This window comes from Magallana gigas, chromosome 3 (assembly GCF_963853765.1).
Source record: "Magallana gigas chromosome 3, xbMagGiga1.1, whole genome shotgun sequence".
Lineage (NCBI taxonomy): Eukaryota > Metazoa > Mollusca > Bivalvia > Ostreida > Ostreidae > Magallana > Magallana gigas.
Window position 1 is genome coordinate 32,219,672 of NC_088855.1, and position 21,165 is coordinate 32,240,836.

General features: G+C 32.0%; 1 protein-coding gene across 3 annotated transcripts; it reads right to left on the reverse strand.

Annotated features, from left to right (window-relative positions):
* Positions 1–900: 900 nt before the first annotated feature.
* On the reverse strand, positions 901–19,834 carry LOC105343701 (CBY1-interacting BAR domain-containing protein homolog). 3 transcript variants are annotated; one of them, XM_066079348.1, is made up of 10 exons: positions 19,799–19,821; positions 18,304–19,153; positions 8,383–8,498; positions 8,046–8,239; positions 6,683–6,784; positions 6,557–6,562; positions 5,527–5,631; positions 5,293–5,406; positions 4,558–4,740; positions 901–2,319 (listed from the first exon to the last, which is right to left on the reverse strand). In XM_066079348.1, exons 2-10 carry the CDS (start codon positions 19,134–19,136, stop codon positions 2,233–2,235), a joined length of 1,740 nt encoding a protein of 579 aa, XP_065935420.1. In that variant the 5' UTR covers positions 19,137–19,153; positions 19,799–19,821; the 3' UTR covers positions 901–2,232. The 3 variants fall into 3 exon arrangements, with proteins under 3 accessions (XP_065935420.1, XP_065935419.1, XP_019929068.3); XM_066079347.1 differs by lacking the exons at positions 901–2,319; positions 4,558–4,740; positions 5,293–5,406; ... (3 more) ...; positions 8,046–8,239; positions 8,383–8,498 and adding exons at positions 12,921–14,183; positions 14,683–14,780; positions 15,142–15,225; ... (1 more) ...; positions 16,695–16,831; positions 17,349–17,561 and having other exon boundaries at positions 17,895–19,153; positions 19,799–19,834; XM_020073509.3 differs by lacking the exons at positions 901–2,319; positions 4,558–4,740; positions 5,293–5,406; ... (4 more) ...; positions 8,383–8,498; positions 19,799–19,821 and adding exons at positions 12,921–14,183; positions 14,683–14,780; positions 15,142–15,225; ... (2 more) ...; positions 17,349–17,561; positions 19,521–19,542 and having other exon boundaries at positions 17,895–19,153.
* Positions 19,835–21,165: the final 1,331 nt, after the last annotated feature.

Genomic DNA, 21,165 nt, shown 5'->3' on the forward strand with positions numbered 1-21,165 from the left:
CTCAACTGTTCTGATCTAACACTATTTATAGAATGGGAATTTCCAAAATAAACATTGTCAACAAAGTGTAAAGTTGTGTCTGTTTAATTGTCAGGAAACAAAATACAACTTTATAAACATAAAAACTTCAAAGTCTAACCTTCAAAAATAAACAAAACACAATATCTTATTCACGAAATAGAAAATTAAGCGTCTTCTCACGATTTCGTCTGCTTGAGATCAATCAACATTACTGCGAGGCTGGCTGTTCCTTTTCCAGAATAATTATAACGAACATATAGGCCCATACACTTTCACGGTAACACTGCTGTTCAAATTTGGTAACGATGATTTTTTAATTTACACAGTACCCTACATGATCGGTCATCAGAAATTCAGAATAAGCATAGTTATGAGTACAATGCATCAACTCCTTCGATCGGCGCATTCCGAGCGGCAGATAACGTGCCCTGTTTTTGTTTACATAGGTTCAATTAACCAATTCAAAATCTTTTTCAAGCGATTTTTCTATCTTCTTATTCATTTTAAGTGTAGATAAACAGTTCTTAACGTTTAACACATTCATTTTAGGTTTAAATTTGAAATTTTTACTTCATTCAAAATGTAAACAAAAGCTTTGTTTACATGTCAAAGAATTGCAAGCTCTGTAACTCGCTTATAACTCAACAAATGACACTCAAATTTTGTTTGCCTATTTAAGAATGCCTCACTGAAGCATTGTAATTATTCAAATCGTAAAAATAATCTTTGACCCAAATCGTGACCATGCCCCTTTAATTTTATAACGTAATTTAAAGAAATTTTAAATTTTGCAGGAAGGTTTGTACACCCCCCCCCCCCTCCCAGATCCGCGCATGGTTGCATTAGGACTATGGTAAACTGATAAACACATACAATCGATCATGTTTTCTCTGTTTATTTTCATTGATATTAATATATAACCTAGATGGATACATACATTCATTGGTATTTCATTTAGAAATGAAAAACATAGTATGCACTAGCAAATATTACATAGAAGTAAAATTAAAATGTTATTTAAAAAATGTATGTTTAAATATGAACAAAATTCAAAATATAAAATAATAAAATAAATAACCGAACCTAAAAGTACTGTCCTGAAAGAAAACTTTCAACTGAGACAGATGCAACATAATATCACAAGTTGAGAGGAAATGGACGGACATTGCTGTCATGGCAACTAGTTTATACATGTTCAAGCACATTGTATAGAGCAATGATATGTGGCAATCTAATGACCTAGCATCTTCGCTTGCCAAAGATGGCGATCCAAACACTGTGGATCAATGAATAAACACTGTGGATTGATAAATAAACACTGTGGATCCTTGACTAGCAAAAATGATGTTCTAAAGATTCTTTATACACAGGTTCATATAACTATAAAATTCTTGTTTACCAAACAGTATTCATTTTGACAACATACTGATTAATTTTATACATGGCTGAATGGCAGAGATCTACAGTATAGGATGGAATGTCTGATTTGATTTAGCTAAAGCGGAGCTATTTGAAACAAACAGACAGTAATTAAAAGAGACTAGACAGTTTTGAAAAGCTTTAGAATTTACACTTGTCAAATTCTTAATGGACTTATATAGATTCCCTTTTCATAGGTGACAGCATATAAAAAATACATGGTACTTCAGAGTTTGAAATAAAGGAATGAAATTGCAAGTTGAAGGTAACCAAGAATATGACGATTCAATTATTAAAGGGATAATTTTCCTTTTTTAGGGGGGTGGGGTGGGGGTTGACAGAGTTAATAACTCTAAATTGTCAACTTTGCAATTTCATCAAAACATTGGATCTATTTAGACTGGGTCTGTCATTTTTTTTACTCATGTTATTTTAAATGAAATTTTATTTTGTAACATTAATACATTGTAATAGGAAATCACAAAGATGATTTTTTATACTACTTTTTGTACAATCTCTCCTCAACAATCTATTAAAGCCTATTAAAGCACCTCTGTGATATATCTTCTTATAACACCCTGCTTCTGAAATAGTCAAGTGGTACGTTGCACAACAGTATTCTTAAAGTGAAGTGGCAAATCCTTCTTACGCTCAAGGAGCTGTAGGCCTTTAGTGATTTTGATAAATATAAATGTACTAATAAACAAGACAATGAAAATTATTCTACTGGAGTTGTCCAGAACTTCTGATGATCTTAACTACTAATGTTGCGCAGTTTATATACTTTCACTTTCATCTTGCCGTTGACAAATCATACTCATCATCATCATAATAATCATCATCTTCATCATCATCTTCATCATCTCCATACATTGTAGACTGAAACAAGAAAAAAAGGTGACAGTAGATAACAATATTTTTGAAATAGCTCCTTAAATTAACATCCGATAGAATTTTCTTTTTATAAAGAATACGTACTCCATTAATTAAAACAGGCCTATATCATAAGATTTCAGCACTAGAATACATGTATTTTATGAATTTTACATATTAATTAATACAGAAGTGTTTTGAAATCTAGATATTAGAAACAAAAGAATATATTCTGCATCTATATCCTCCATAAACGGCTGAAGTAAGTTGATCTATAAATACTGGCATAGGTATGAAATGTGTTCTGACTTGCGAAAAAAATCACAGCACGTTCAGTAATAATTTGTGTACATTCATTTTTTTTCTGTAAATGGTGCTTTGATTTATTGTTAATTTTGATCAATGCATACAAATCTTAGCACTATATATTTTTACTGTGAGGCTAGCTTAAGTGGGTATCAAATGTTGACTTCAAGAACTAGTCAAACTGATTTGAAATAATTTGCAAAAACCAGTGAGATTTCAGCTCTACTTAGGTTTACCTGGATTTTATTTTTTACTAAAATAGAAAATATTTTCTTCCTTCAAAATATGTAATGGTAAGCATGAACATTTTACTAAACTGAAAATATTTTTTTCTTCAAATTACCTTAAGCATAAACAAAGAATATCTTTATGAACATAAAAATAAGCTTTCTTTTTTATGTTCGTGTACATGTATTGTTCATAACTTATTATCGTAAACACAAGGAACTAATATCTATGTACCGTAAATTTGCAAGAAGCAAACCTCATGGATTTTAAATTATTGCTTTATTTTTTCAGACTGTTGTTTATTATTTGAATTTATAATACAATGTAAAATATTGGTTTACACAATTTTAAAATTCTCGTGAATTTTAAACAAAATGGTGGCATTGCAGAATTTGAGTACTTGCAAAGAAGTAGAAATCTACAGTATATGGTAACAAGCAACATAGCTATGCTTACTATTATTTCATTGTTGAACTAAGCTTGCACATTCTTAAATTTGTGAATGCAGATTTCAAGATTGTGATATTGTATATTCCTTGTCAAATGAATTTCATGTGGCAAGAATTGTATTCCTGTACTAACAGAAATACTATAAAAGTTGAAGCAAAGCCAGTAGAATGAAAGTATCATAGAGTACATAAAAAGTGGGTAAAATCTTTAATCTGAAGTCAGTAGAAAGAAAGTAAAATTGTATATCACAGTATATATATATATATATATATATATATATATATATATATATATATATATATATATATATATATATAATATATATATATATATATATATATATATATATATATATATATATATATATATATATATATATATTTGTTATACTTTCATGTTAAATACTGAAATCTGATTGGTTAAGACGCAGTTAATAATATTTACTATTACCCTCAGCGTTAGCAACGCACTTGGCAACGGGTAACATTAAAAAATGTTACATGCGCGAAAATTATGCGCGTACGGTTCGCTGTAGAATTCACGTTATTCCTATATAAAAGCAGTAAAATTTTCTTAAAAATTTTAAAAAAGACATTCAGTATAACAAAATAAATAGTGCCTGTTTGGGAGGATAACAGTTGAAATTGACACCCCTCGAAAACCATTGTCAACCTCCGCTTCGCGTCGGTTGACAATGGTTTTCTCGGGGTGTCAATTTCAACTGTTACCCTCCCAAACAGGCACTATTTATATAATATATACACACATGTATATATATTGAAATATTGAGGTCAAGATCTACTAAAAGATTTTTGATTACTTTTTTGGTAATGTTACATGTTCTGGATCCTTGATCAATTTGATATAATTTTAAAGAAAGAGGTAATCAACAAACTAAATACTTTTTTTAGAAACTTTATGCATTCTAGATATATTTCATTTAAATTTCTAGGAAAAAAGTCAAAAGTTTAATCCAATCTTTATCATATTTCATAGAAAAAGACATTTTAATAAAATGCAATTTTTCATCATGCCTTCCTTGACATTAAGCTCAGATACACCTTATTTATCCTAGCAATTATTATGAAGCATCATTCAAAGAACTCTTATCTCAAAATTTCATAAACCTAAACCATAAATTCTAAATCCCAAATAATTTTAGTTCCTCAGATCTTGACCTATTAAAAGTGAGTAAAATCTTTATATTTAAAACTTGGATGGAGCAGGTTGGTGAGGTTAATGATAGGCGAGGGGTCTTACAGTTTTACTAATGCGTACTCTGCGGTGATCAGAGGCGGTCGACTCGTAGGTTGAGGTATAGGGGTCCGAGCTGCCCAGGGTATCTGAGTAGCCATTCGTTGTTGTGGTCATGGAGGTTAGAGCCTGGCTGATCTCCTCCGTGTCTGGTACGCCTCTAGCCATCGACAACTTTCTTTGGAACTCCTACAGAGTGAGAGATATGACTCAGCATTAAACATCCATGTGCAAACATAGTTCAACACACTTACAGCTAACTTGCTTATTTACACATTTAAACTTGGAGCCAAGTAAGTTTCATTCCATGAATTATAAACATATCAGGTTTAAATAATGTATAATGTTTTTAACAATTCAAAATTGTTTGTCCTTGATTCTTTGCAGTTGAAGTGTTTTACTGTATATCATTAAAATTCAAAATGAACACACAGAGTTATGTAATCAAAATTGTTTGATTGATTTATCATTGTATTGTGCCATACTGACAAATAATCACATTATATATCATTGTAATATTTGACAATGTATAGATGAGGAATGAAGTTTATTTGGCTCTGGTTGTTCTTAGTAAGAAGAAAATTGTATCTGTACTTTAAAAAATAAAAATTGGATATGAGTTCCTCATGGCATTGCAAAAACACCATCCATAAAGATTAGATGTTTGCAGGAAAGAGAAGGAATACAGGAAATCATCCTGCAGCTATATCCTACTTAAATTACCATAGTTTTAAGTCTCACCTGTAAATCTCTCTCTTCATCCACCATTGACATACTTTCAAAACATTTGGAGTAAAACTCAATAGCTTTAGCATGAAAAACTAGCTGAATTTTAAAATAGTCCAACATGGAAGTCTGAAAGGAAGGCAAAGCAAGAAATATATTAATGTAATAATGTAAATCAGGGGTCTCTATAATAGGAATTTTACTTTGGCAAAAAGGGCTGACTAAAGTATGTCTTAAAAAAATACCAACCTTTATATCATGAAGCCTTCTCTTCTCGAATGAGACCATTTGTTCCTCTAAATGTTTACTGCCTATAGAGGCATCCTCCCTAGCCCTCTCTACATCAGACTGAGCCTGTCGAAAATGAACAAACACAATGAGATTGCAGTTATAATCATTAGAATCCCCCCTCAAGTCACAGGGACTGAGCTTGTTTTGACTCTTAGAGCTTTGTGTCCATCATTGATTCACTTCACCAATAATCTTTTTTTCTATTGGTATGATGAGCTCGCATTAAAAACAAGCTAAGCCCCTGTGCTATAGGTATCCCTGGGAAAAGTTGATCGAAATCTTTAAATGTATGCAATCAAAATTCAAATTAATATCTTTCACACCATCACTTAACATAATATTCTAAACAAAATTGTTATCATCATTCGTTATTTCATTGCATTGTTGAGCAAAAAAGAATTCTTTATGTTTATTTTCATGATTTGAAACTTTCAAAATAGAATTGCAAAATGCTACTAATTATTAGCCAATATGTTATTGCAATGTATTGTACAACTAATCACCCTTAATCAGGTCAACATTGTAGAATAAGAGCCCAAGACCTGATCCATGAGGTGATTTGACCTGGCCAAGGCAAATAGCCAAGGCCAGGTAAGGTAAAGTCATTGAGTGGGTCGGGTGAAGGGGTGTCATGTTAAATTACCTACCTGATGAAAGATGATTAAACTGTTTTAACAGATATGTAAAATTTCAAATTTGTCAATCTGTCATTATTTAGCAGTCATAGATCATATCTGAAAGAGCAATCTACTAAGCATGCAGATATACTTGAGCATTTTGCTTTATTACTTCATTGAGTTTATCATGAAATTTTAAAGTTATCAAAGTTCATATCCATTAATTGAGGTATTATAATGAGATACATTGTATAATTCAATTTTTGTAAGTATATAAAAGGAAGATTTTAGACTTCTTCCCCTCCATAATATGGGGAGAGGATTAAATCTTTGCTCTTTTCATCATAAACTGTCTTCTTTTCTTCACTTACTCTACTCTGAGGTGTGAGTCAAGGAAAAATATCTTTCTCATTCTAATACATGTAATAACAAAGAAGAAATATGCCTATATAGGTTGCTACTGCGTTTGTAGCCGGGTGAAATAAAAGCAAGGATACAATTTGGTGTGAGTTTCCTGGATTTTTTGAGCGCAGTTTTTGCAGTTCTATTTTTTTCTTGTCTTCTCTCTTCACAGCTTCAAGTTCCCTCTTCACACCTATCTGATTAACAAAAGAATACATACATATAGAGTTACTGTTACAATGATAAATTTATTATATACCGGTACATGATATATACTTGTCCATTTAAAAGTTTATACAATGTATTACAAAACTATCTTTCTAAAGCCAATTGTATAATGTTTACTTATATGAAAAAGCTAATTTTAAACTCTTTCAAAAACATGCTAAAATACAGACATTATTTAATGTGTAGTATGTCACCAGTTTCAGAGAGTGGTGATAAGGAATCGGAAATCCACAGTGTGGAATCCAGAAAATTGGATCAAACTCCATAACATTGACAGTATCAAGAGAAGAAAATTGATGGCTATATGATAAATTAACATGTCATATGATACAATATCATATAATACAAAGTCATATCATATCATAAGATATCATACAAAGAAATTGATACAATACATATATTTTTACAATAATATTTCATATGATACAATAATGTATCACATAATACAATAATATATCATATTATGCAATACTCGTTGATATGATACAATACAAAATCATAGGACTCATGATATATCAAATGACAACAAACACATCTGTCAAGCAAGTTTGAGAAAGGTAGGACAAGGTTTTCTTAGCATTTTGGCTCATCTATCCAAATTTGGGATAGATTAAACAAATAATAACTTAGAGCTGTCTATCAAAAATCTTCAAATAGCTCCATAAACCATAACATCATTCAGCATCTGAAACTTTTGCATTCAAGCCTGTCCACTGCATGAGTATCATGAGACGCAGCACCCATGCAAGTTTGGTTAAGTTAGGACCAGTAATAACTAAGAACTGCGAACACTAACGCCCGTTTCCCGCCTACATTTTACATCCAAATATTTCGGTATTTCTGTCAGATATTCAAAATTTAAGTTTTCTACTAAAAAGTATAATCAAATCCTAATCAATTTATATCAAAATAAAATAAATTTTCATTGAAATCGGTCTCTGTGAGTGAGGAAAATATTATATAGCAGCCAATATGTGCATAAAAATTTAATAATCACATGTTTACGATGGATATTAAAGTAAATTTTCATTTTAATTCATATTTGTTATTTGTATTTTGAAACGTTACAAAGCAAAATGCTCTTTTTGGACTGTATTTTGGTCTGTAAATATATGTCCCCCCCCCCCGTGAAACCTTTGGCTCAGTAGTGGTAATTGTCCATAGAAAACAGGCTTAACAAATGGTACTGCCCATGAAATTAACACTACACATATTTGTTTTGAAACTTACTTTGATCTGTTTACAGATGTTGCCATAGTCACTTATAGGTCGTACGACCTTCGACTCCAGCCTCATGATCTGAGTTTGCCTGTAGTCTTGTATTACAGACAGGTTTTCGGCACATACTCGCAGGCCTGCCTTCAATGAGTGGCTCACATTCTCTTCATCTGAATAGTCCTTACATAATTTGGCTAGTATATCACCTGAAGAACAGATATTATATGAATTAATTTATTATTATTTATTATTATCTCCTAACAAACGCTGATAGTTCAATGTACATGTAAGAAAATCTAAATCTTCCCACTAAATCTAAAGGAGTAAAAACCTCCAAAATATATCTTACCCTTGTCTCTGATATGGGCGGTTTTTCTTGTGATTGAGCCCATTACTTCACATAGCGACCCCAAGTATTTTTCTGAATTAGCGACTCTAGTCTGACAAAATTTGGCTTGATTTTCACTGCAATAAAACCATGTTAAGGTGACTTCAATTTTGAGAAAAATGCAAAAAAAAAAAACCCAAAAAACAACAACATAAAAATGATAAATAAACATGTGAATGAATGATTGAATGAAATGGAAAAGCTAGAGTTGATTAAAATGTCCTATAAATGGAATTAAATGCATGATGTAGTTAACAAATCTAGTGATGATGAGTATTTTGGCAAAATTGGAATTTTTCATGTTATTTCTACTTTTGCATTGTCAAACACAAGAGTATTCATGACTTTTTTTTCAAATCAGGTCTATATTACATTAATTAAACACTTCGATGAAAAACATGAATATCAGGAACGTCTGAATTTAAGGACTACATGAAGTGAATTTAGGTAATTATACTTTTTAAAGCATTTCTTACTTGATTAGCAAAAATTACTAGTAAATAAATTTTTTTATAAATTCTCTTGAGATTCCTTAATAGGAAATGTATTTATCAGTATATGTAACTGGATCCTTTAAAATAAGTCATAAAACTCCCCCTGCAAATTTAAACCCTACACCAGTGGGTTGAAAACTGTAATAAAGAGCAATAGTTTTTTATCATATTAAGAGCATGGTAGGTATAGAGCTAAAAAGGTCAGGTTATAAGCACGCACACTTCAACATGTACAAGTAAATTTTCAAATGATTTATAGAAAGTAAATATAATATACCCATATCCTCTTTAAGCAACAAGTTTTGGTGCACAAACAATATATATGAGTGAGTTTAAATCTACAATGTGCAAATATTCTACAGAATAGGACTGTGCACATTACAGACAAGTGCAGACAAAATCTCCTTCTTAAATTACGTAAAGATTACAAAATTTGGCTTTGAGTGACAGGTTTTTGGGGGAAACAACACCAACGTGAAAAAACTTACGCCTGCTGCCCTATGGTCATGTTCATCCTACTAATGAAAGGGGCAGTGGTTACATAGAGATATTTTGATTAAGTCAGTCCTTAATTTAGTATATTAAATTCCACTTTATTTTTTATTACATTTTTTTTAAAATTTATTTGTAAACTTGATAATCCATCAATACATATATTAAACAATATGTTTTCATATGTTACATATGAAAATAATTCATTATTAAGTAAAACTTTCTTTTTAATAAAACTTTACTCAGATAGTGAATGATTTATTATTATTTTTAATATCAGAATGCAAAAGATGAAAATACTTTAAATTATATAGATATAGAATTAGTAAAAATATGAAATATTTAGGTTAAGCCATTTCAAGCCGTATCTCAAAAAAAGACAAAACTCTATGTCTCTCTCTCTCTCAATATCCCATCACCAATAAATAACCTACAATCACCAAAGTTTACAAATTTACAAAACTGAATACACATCACTGTTTTTCCTTCTTACCAACTGACATTAGTATCATGTCATCTGGTGAATATCAATTCATACAAAGTTTTTTTTTAAAGCTTTAAACATGTTTCCTTTTAATACTGTGGTTTTATTGATATTTGCAGGTATTAAATTAATTCACAGCTTCAAAGACATATTGTTACAAGTAATGTCCAATGTTTCCAACAACACAAAATATTAAGGTGGTATGGGACATTTGTCAAAATTGATGTGGATATATAAAAGTACAGTTATCACAACAATGAAATACTCTAAACTTGGTATTTTACAAATATTAATGAAACCACAGTACATGTTACAGCAGTATATACATAAAGGTATTTCATTCAGCAAAAGAAATATTTTGAAATTCACCAGATTCTCCATTAGACAATTTTTTTTACTGTTTACAAATAACTACAATATTATGTGTTAATGAATTGACACAACTAACACTAGAGGGATTAAACAAAAGAGCATGAAGAAGCTGATTATTGTTTTCTTTTTTTTTTTACCTCTCTCCCATTGATCTAAAGGTACTAGTGAAATCATCATCCTCACTTTAGAAAACAAACAAACAATCACAAGTTAAAACTAAAAAACAAACAAGTGGAAAATATAGCACCATACACAATTTGCAAAATGTAAATAGCACACCAAAAAAAAACTTTTGTTGGATTTCAAAATCCCTTTCATATATTTAATTCTACATCGGAGACTTTAAAAGAAGATTTTAAATGAGAAAAAAATTTGAGATGTTTTCCTGAAAGAGATCAAATAAAGCCACCTGTTAATTATTTAAAATGGCAGTGAAGCGTTAATATCTTTGAAGTAATCTGTGCAAAATGTCAACAATAAAAACCTCAGTGGAATAAAAGTCACACATTCAACTGATATGGATATAAATGCAATTCTGTAGTGAGATGATACCATGATATAGAAAAAAAAATGCATTATAGAGAGCCAAGTGACACTGCCACTTCAATGTTGTGTGTATAAATATTGAGTTCATGAAATTGATCTTACTGGCTTATCTTTCTCCTAGCCTAAATCAGCAAATAGTATAAATATCAATGCACATGAAATCATAAAGTTTGGTGATTTTCTTCATGAAAACTCAAACATAAATATCATTATTATGGTATCTGCAATAAATGGCTAGGAGTCATTTTAAAAAAAAAATAAAGTTTAATTATCCTACTGAAAGTATATAGATATATAGGTTTTAGTCAGTAGAAAAATAAATTGCAGCTATATATTTATAATCTCCCCTTCTTAATTGCTTAAATTACATACATTTCATAACATTAACAATTTGCAAACACGACAATGAGATTCAGAGAATATGATTATATCAATATACATGTATCACATAGGTTACCAAATGTGTAAGACATTACAAAAGGAAGAGGTTCCTTTATTAAACCAATCAAGGGTAATCAATATTTATTGACAATACAGTTAACATCATAAAAAGGGTTTTCTTGTAATGTTATAGGAATATCTTGTGTAATTTGAGCAACAACATGGGTTTTCGTACTAACCAATCATGTGGAAACTGAAAACACAAGTCTGTGCAGACTCGTTGTCAACTGACCCAAATTACCGCCACATTCTTGCGTTTACATTTCCACAATTTTTTTTAACCCAACGATACTTACTTTCCTGAAGATTCATTTTGAGGGTTGCTCATTCTTCTAAATGGACTGAAAAGTGAACGGTGAAATGCATAAATGTTGCTACAGAAGCTCTCTCCCTCTCTCTCGTCGGTATGTGCTATTGGACTAAATTCTCCTCTTTGATTGAAGAGTTCCAATGCAAGTCTAACATAGAGGCCCGTGGGCTACAATGACTACCAGAATTGTTCTACGCAAATGCATTAGGATTGATTAATTTTGAATTTGAAAAAAGGGAGAGTATATATACCTTAAGTGCCTGTGATTCTCGAACAAATAATGCTTTAAACAGATACCCTACCTCAGCAAAAAAAAAAAAAAATTAACTAAAAAATTTAAATCAATCATAAATACGACCTTTTATGATTAATAAATTAATTTTAGAGGTACAGAAACAATTTACTTGTGAATTTTATCCTTACTTTAAATAATTGCTGCTTGCAAATCTTCCATTTTCCTTCATTTTCAACCCAATTATTTAAATTATAATGATCCACCTTAAAACTTTACTCATTCCAACCAGTATTGAAAAAGAATGACCCCAAACTTATGATGTATTTTTGCTATATAAAAAGGGGGGGGGGTGAGAGAGAAAATTATAGACATTATAGATACACTATTCCAACAGGTGCTTGTTTCTAATACAATTTACCAAAGTAGTATGATAAGTTAATTCCACATATAGGGTTAACTTCATTACATGACATACCTGGGCAATCTGAATCCCAGTTTGTGTTGTACCATGAAAGACAAATAAGTTATGATATCACCTATCTGACTGTCAGAAAGAAAACAATAAAACGAATTAAATTCTCAGAGGTTCATTTATCATGAAAGCTGAAGGAATACCATGATACCTTTCACCAAGGAATTACTGTATACAGGAAAATATTCGCCCCCGTTTTATTATCGCCCATTTCGCCCTTTTTTCCACCGGGCGAATTTACGACTGTGCGAATTCCGATGTCTCAAACTATCTCTCTTAAAACACAGTTATGTCTGAGCGAATTCAAGACGGGGCGAAAATGTTTGCAAGTGTAGAAGGGCGAAAATTACAAGGAGCGAAAGTAACCCTGTATACAGTAACATATATTTAGTAAACTTTGACAAACTGTCTTAAATCTTTAAAATTGACTGCATAATTCCAAGGAATGAGATCTTTTGAAAAGTTGATAATCCACAAAAATCAGCCTGCACATATTCTAATCATTCTGAAGTAACCTTCTGTAGATCATGATGGATTTCTTCTCTTCCATACAATCCCCCTCTTATAGATTTGCCAGATACAGTATAGTCATTGACACACAAGGGAAAAATAAAGCTCTCAAAATTATCTCATGAAATTAGAAAAATACTAAATTCAATGTTTATCTTTATTTTGAAACTTCAATAGTACAAAACGTTATACAAAGTACTTACTAGTATGTATGAAATGATGTACATGTATATACATTCAATGTATACTAAATAATATAAAAAGTAAATTAACAATAGCTTTCTGTTTTTATATAACAATGTCCTTTGATTTATTTTCTAAAAATAAATACTCATACATCTGCACTACAAAACATGCAATAAAAAATCGCATTTTGAAATGAATTTTACATGTCTTCTATCACTTTACTCTCTGTAAATATATGATACATATACTTGCACATGTTTTGGAATGTTGAAAAATGATCTAAAATATCTGACCATTTAAAATATAGTATCTACAATATATACAGAAAACTCAAATAATGGACAGAGGTAGTCATTGGTATTTTAACATATATCCTATTCATTGGACCAAAAAAATGGCAGTGGCATAGTTTAGACCAATCACAACTTCTCGAGCAGAGCTCAAAAAACCACCTCCAGTGTATTACATAGATGTCCATGACATCCTTCCACTCTTATAAAAATTGATATGAATACAACCCATTTTACGATCTGTTGAGATGTGAGCTACACTTTAAATTCAATGATATACTTAGCCAATATTAAAATTGTTGGGAAGTGAGTCCATTTTGTATAAAATTCTAACATCCTGTAATGTTAATCTATTCAATGTGTTTTTTTCGAGCTCTGCCATAGGCCCGAGAAGTTGCGATTGAGTTTAGACAGAACATCCATTGTTATCTTCACAAAATTCAGTTCTTTACAAATAATGTTGATAGTGATAGTTGTCTGTGTTCAATATCCAAAAATATTTTCCTTCAGAAACTTGGACTGGTATCCAAAGATGTCAAGGTCATACTGACTATGAATCCAAGGCCATACTGATTACTTGTACTTTGTATAAACCATAATGTCAAGGTCACAAATGCTAAGATGTCAAAGTCATACTGACTATAAATCCAAGGCCATACTGATTCGGTGTACACTGAAAAAAACATAATGTCAAGGTCACAAATGCTAGGATTCCTCCTGAGGAAACATGGCAGGTATGGTATTTGCAATCCTGGATTTGGCTCGGTCAACGAGTATCTCAGTGTAGCCTTGACCCGTTTCCAAGGCGATCTTTCGCTGTTTGACCTCTGTCATGACCTCCAGACCGTGTTTGTTCACCAGGTGCTTGTTCAGATTGCCCTTTAACTTGCAGCTGTGTTCACATAGGTGACATTTGTAAGGTTTGAAATTCTGAAAGATGGGGAAGACATTGAAAACCTATGTTCTGGGGTTTTTTTTAAACTACCCAATCCTAGTAACATTATTATTACAGAATTCATTAAGAAATACTAATAGGTGATCTTGTCAACATGCTATTCACTGACCTTAATGACAATGCTAAATGTGTACCAGTACATACTAGCACGTGCACTACAGCTAGTGTATGGTATATGTATTTGAAAATGCTAGCATCCTTAGATTAATGATAATACTTTACAAACTGCCACTTAACAGAGATTTAGCCATAACTGCATACATTCAATCATGATAACCTTACATGTAGTTGTAAATTAATATTGTAAATCTCTGTAAATCTTAAACAACATAAAATTATTCTCATTTATCAAATTTAATCCTATAACACAAGTAAACACAGAAATACACCATTATGTTACACACTAATGGTAAAAGGATTGTGAACAGTCAATATTTTTGTGACATGTGTGAAGAGATAATTGCTTTTACTTACTGTATTGGTATGTTTCCCTGAAATATGGTTTTTCAGGATGTGTTTGAACTTGGTAAAGAAGTTGCAGCCTTCATGGGGACAACTTATTGTCTCTGCCTCTAAAAATAACAAACATATTTACACATGTATTAAGGTACATTTCATTGAAAAATGACATTTCCAAGGATAAATCTACACTTATCAAAAATTATTTCACATGTTAATCTAGTTAATCTTTGAAAGCTAGTAACACAAATCAATACAATGATTAACTCTAAATTGAATGTGAATGTGTATTTATATCACACATTTATATTCAACAAAATTCTTATAGTGGAAAATTGAAAAAATCTTTCAAAGAATTAAACAAAAATGTAAAAGTGGCAATTACTGGTTTGTCAAAATGTGAATCTGTACATTTTGTAGTAATTATAATGTTTTTTAAGTACCCACAGCACAAACTTTTCCATGTTTACTTACTGTGTCTTTTCTCATGGCTTTTCAAGTTGTAAATTGAAGGAAAGGCCTTGTCACATTCAGTACACTTGTATGCATTCTCTCTTCCTATTGATCAAAAATATTATGATACAGCACGTACATGTAAATTTATGTAGAACGAAATTTAAAAAAGATATAAACACGTAGGTATGTCATGAAATAGTAAATATTTTCCTTTAAATTTGATGGAAGGAAAGCTAACATAAAAATTGCAATAAAATTCACTGAATTTGAGTCTGACAGTGATCTAACAAATTTACCATCATGCATAGCTACATGTCTTCTGAATTGGGTCCTGTTCAAGGAGTAGTAATCACACTTTTCACACTGGTACCTATAAAAACAATACATAAATATAATAATAATAATAATAATAATAATTTTTATAGCGCCCTATATAATAAAATTATCATTCTAAGGCGCTTTACATAAGATGGACATAAAATGGACATTACAAAGCATAAAATGCATAGCTAAAAAACAGAAGGAGAAGTAAATAATATATGTCGACAGATTACAATCATCTATGGTAAAAATTTGGATATAGTAAAAAGTTTGCGAACACATAAATATATATCTTAAAAATTAATCAAAAGCCAGTTTATAAAAATAAGTTTTCAATTGTTTTTTAAAACATTGAACGGATTTGGCTTGACGGATACGCACTGGAAGGCTGTTCCATAAATAGGGAGCAGCAAAGCTAAATTGTCTTTCACCATATGTTCCAGTGCGCACCCTAGGTAAAATCAGTGACAAGCTCCCGTCGGATCGTAGAGTCCGATTTATTTTACGGATTGTAACTAATTCCTGCAAGTATTCTGGAGCGAATCCATGAATTGTCAAATAGGTAAAAACAAGAATTTTATATTTCGGACGGAATTCAACAGGAAGCCAATGTAAGTCAGCAAGAATAGGGGTGATATATGATCTCGTTTTCTTGTTTTGGTCACAACTACATCCAGATAAGTTCAAAGAACATACATGTTCTGTAGGTGAGCACTTTTATACAACTTCCTAAAATTCATTATCTACCTCAATGAAGAAACAAATCATGTACACATGGACATTTTATATGAGCAACAGTGATCAAGTTATTAGGTTTAAAACAGTTTTGTCATAAGTCATAAGGGAAAAGGACTACCTTGAAGCTCGTTACATCCACATTATACCTTTCTTGATATAAATTGATTTTGGGGGGTTGGGGGGGGGGGGGGTTTGGGGGTGGAAGGAGGGGAGGGAGGTGGTATTTATAATGTCTCTACCCTTTGTTTTCTTTGTATGTGAACTGGTACATTATGTGGATATTCATGTCCATACTTATATTTTCTTATAAACTTGGAAACAACATGTTTGAATATATTTATGAAGCTATTATATTATGTTGCTACTGTATTATCAACACATTGGTTTTCTTAGGGATTGGGAATATTTATCACTTTCAAAAGTTTGCTTGGATGCTGAGCTACGACAAGACTAGTTATACCCAGACTTTGATACCCTTTGTACTAGGATGTTATTAGACTATCTATACCCACACTTTAGTTTTCTTGGGTACTGGGACATTATGAAGCTTCAGCAGGTGGTTGTTCAGTTCTTGTCTTCCTACACTGCTGTATGGACATAGGTGACACAGCAGCCTCTTCTGGGTCCCTGTATGATACTCCATGTGTTTCTACAAAATCCACAACAACTCCTCAATTCCCTAAGATAACTAAATGAGCCAATATGTTTAATCAGTAAATCTTTGTTCTTCTATAGGAAACACAGTTAAAGAATAAATGATAATTCTTGCATAGGAAATCCGAAATTCTCCTTACCACAGTGCATTCTCATTAAAGATATGTTTCACTACTAGATTACATTGTTTGCACTTAGGAATTCAGATGATCAATGAGTCAGAGTTGATTTCGGTATCATATTAAGAAAAAAGATACAGTCAAACTTCATTATCTCAAACAAGATGGAACTGTTTAAAAACTTCGAGATATTCGAGATAAACTCCAAGTATTTGAGATATCGAGGGTAAAATACTTTTAAAATAAGTGGTTTGGACTTACAAATCAACTCAGCATATTCACTGTATTTGGGGTATCAGCGTTCGAGATATCATTTAACTGTATAATGAGGAAAGTTGAAATTCACACTAAGTATGCTTCTCTTAGCTCTGCCAACAAGTGTTCTTTGCTTACCTTGAGAGCCTGTCCTGTGAAGTAGGTTTTCCCACAGGTGTTACATATGAAGGTGGGACGGGACTCGGAGTGGGTGGACTGGATGTGGTATTTGAGTACACTCTTACTCTTGAATGCTCGGCCACAGGTCTCACAGATACAGGCCAGGCCTGAGTGGACAGTCGTCTTGTGTTCGGATAGCTTGTAAGGCACAATGGTCTCAAACTCACACTCCTACGAATATATCATTGCACATATTTACAATGATTAGCTGCATTTTTAAATCTTATACATTTTCTCATTACAGAACTTACATGCATCAAATATTCTTCATTCATATAATAAGTGCACTTTAAAACAGTGTTTGAAAATGCATAAATCATATTAACGGGAATTCTGATACATGTAATTCACAAATGATGTATTTCTGTTTAAAAATACCAATTCCTTCCTGATACTAGTAAATGACAACTGGGTTATTTTGTTTTTTCAGATGAGTTTGAATTATTGAAAAGCAATCAGATTCTTGATACATGTATATTTGTTTAAAATTATACAAGTACCTACCCCTTCCTGACACTTGTAAATGGGGTATTGTGCTTTGTCGTATGGAATCCCATGTTTCTTGAATTTGTGTTCCACGAGCGTGGGGCGGTTGTTAGGTTTTGCATTACAGATGTCACACACAAATCTCTGCTTCTTAAAATTGGAGGGGTGGATTTCGCGGCGATGCTCAGTCAGGGCTTCCACATCCTTGAAGACCATCTTACACTTCCTGCAGTTCAATCGTTTCTCCACCTGACCACTATCAAGAAACTCCTGATCTTTTTCCATGGCTTCGGTGATAGCCCCATCTGGATCAAACTGTTTCGTTAGTTTCGCTGCAGGGACTTTCTTCTGATACACCTGGAGGTTATTGAAATCCAAAAACATACAAGACTCTGAAGTTGCTGATGGTTCCTCTTTTAGGTAAGTCATTTCTTTTGCACTGCTTAACTCTGGCCTGGAAGAGTCAGAAATTGGATTACTGTCTTCACTAGGGGTTGTCACATTTCCTATGGAATCCCTAGTTTGATTGCTTTCATTATCAGAAAGGAAAGGCTGAATTGTTATCACAGATTCTGCAGCATGTTTTTCAGTATCACCTACATTTGAGGTCTTTATCTCTTTGTTTTTTGTTCCCTTTTTATTGTAAGCACGCTTTGGCCTCTTTTGACTTTTCTCTGCGCCATTAACTTCCTCTTCAGAGGAAAGCTTTCTTTTAAATTTTGAATCAAATGGTGTACCCTTTTTTTCTATCTCTTTGCTCAATGTGTTGCTAGCTGACTGATTTTCACTGCTAGAATCATTAAGAAAATCTGTTGCACATGTATCCTGCCCACTTTTCTCTGGTAAATCAACAAAACTCATCATAACATGGTTTGAAACACCAACCTCTGTCATGAAAACCAAGCATTTTTCTAGCGCCTCCGTAATTCTCAACTCTGCACAAATTGCAGCTATCCTCTCCACGTTGAATTTACTGATAATCATTTTCCCGGTGTATAACAAATTTACAACCTTCCGAACATCCTCGATGTCATAATTCAGATGAAAATTGGGGTCAGTTGGGTCCACACTGTTTCTTGTCGTGTCTGCTTCATAGAAGAATTGACTGCCAGCCACTAGCACCAATCTGTGAGCTGGGATAAAGCCATTAGCTGTGACTATCATCACATCACAAAGGTATCGCTTCTGTTGGAACTGAAATAAGGTTTCTGGAAGTCTCGATGACAGACTGGGAACACAGATTTCCTCTTTATCAACCATTTTTACATGGGGTCGACCTGTACATTAAAATATAGAAAACTTATAAACAAAATAAGTTAATACGTGATTTACTGAATGGAATTTTGAAAAAGCTGTACTGGCGTGCGACCAGTTCTCGCCGAGTACCATTTCTCGCCAGTACATTGTGACGTAATTTTTCGTCTATAGTTTTATGTGTTGATAAAATGACGTCACAATGTACTGGCGAGAAATGGTACTCGGGGAGAACTGGTCGCACGCCAGTATAATAATGAACAATATCAACATGCACTTGCACATAAATATTGATAAATTATCTTTGATAAATTTGAGGAAATATTTAATTTTATACTTTCTCACAATCCTTGCCATGCAAAGATGCAATATATAAATTTCACTTCATACCATAAATCTTTTTTTCCTTAAATTTTCTTGCTATCTTGCTTCAATACACATGGTATCTACCATACCCAATATACAAAAAAGTTTAGGCTATAAAAACCTTCATGTTTAGTGAACTGAAGTCTCTTTTTACATTCAAATCGACGCTAAATTATGTGCATCTGTCAAAAAAATTATTGGCTCTTATTTTGGCAATAGATTTATTAATTGCTAAACCTGTTAAAAAGATGACAAATGTACTTTATTTATTTTTAAAAATTCTTTAGATTTTATCAAGTTACCTGTTCAAGCGTTTTGAAAACTATGATTTTAATTCTATTTGTAAACATTTTACGACGGAAAAGATTTTTCCGAGTAAAATGTCCGATAACGTCGGACTTAGCTTTCTAAAGAAGGATTTCGTCAACATAAACTATTAAATGATGGTTAAACTGGATATTTTCTTTTCAAATGCATGCCTATGATATACTACTAAGTAAATATCCACCGGTAAATGTAAAAAGATCTCCGCTCATTATCTAATTTCTGTGCACGGTAAACAAATGAACAAACTGCATGTATTCTGCAATCGTACATTTAATCTTTCAACAAAAAAAAGATCACGTCTTTAATTAACCTGTAGCATTATGGACATAGACATAGACAGGAACATTTACTATTATAACAGTATAACTTCCATGTTTAGATACAAATTATTTTAGTCATTTCATCGTTTATACTATCAAAATGTCATATCAATTGTTATCATGGTTAAAGTTTGAATCCCGCCTTCATAAAACCTTCCATTTTTACACATCGAACATGTATTTTTTTTTTTAATGCCTGCTGAGAGTTTTAACATTTAGTTAATTCCAGTTTTGTTTTTGTTTTGTTAAAATCTGCATGTCATCGATCAACTCTATAGTGTCCTAAACGGAAGAAGAGCCATCCACCTTGAAAGTCATAAAATCATTCCCGATTATTTGGTGGATATTTGACCTAAAATGCCCAGCTTAAAATCCCTGGTTATTTAGGTACTTTTCCACTGTGTTGAAACATACTGGGTTAAATCAGAACTCGTTCGTTCATCGTGGGAAGTTCAATAAAACTATATATTCTAGTGATGTATTGGGGCTGTAAATATGTATGATTCGGGAGCAGTGTTTCTCAGTAGAGTACGCTGTTTAATTTTCTACTCAGGACGAATTCGAAGGATCGCTACACTAGTCTAATCATGATCATTTATCAACAGTACATGTATGTACATACATCTATACGGTCATTGACAAAGTTTCGAATAACGTACGTATTACTGAAAGACTGATAGATAAATCAGTCAAATCGTATTTGGAATGCAGCAGTATGTTTTTAAAAAAGTATAACATAGTTACTTATTTACTTCTTTATTTTTAATATTCTGCTCATTTTAATGCATCTGGCTGTTACTTTATATCTTGAACGTTTATATTGTGTATACATGTACATTTACAAAACACCTGATGTACTTTTAAGTGTTTAGGTTGCATAATTTGAACTGCATTCGATTGATTCTATGAGGAACGGAAAGCCCCCCCCCCCCCCCAAAAAAAAAAAAAAAAAAAAACAAAAACAAAAAAAACAAAACAAAAAAAACAAAAAAAAAACAAAACAAAATACAAAACAAAACAAA

Coding starts and splice junctions, on each gene's coding strand:
- LOC105343701 (XM_066079347.1), bottom strand. CDS start 19,136: ATGGTTGATAAAGAGGAAATCTGTGTTCCCAGTCTGTCATCGAGACTT. Junction 14,781..15,141: donor AAGCCATGAGAAAAGACACA/GTAAGTAAACAT, acceptor TGTTATTTTTAG/AGGCAGAGACAATAAGTTGT. Junction 14,184..14,682: donor CAGGGAAACATACCAATACA/GTAAGTAAAAGC, acceptor CCCATCTTTCAG/AATTTCAAACCTTACAAATG.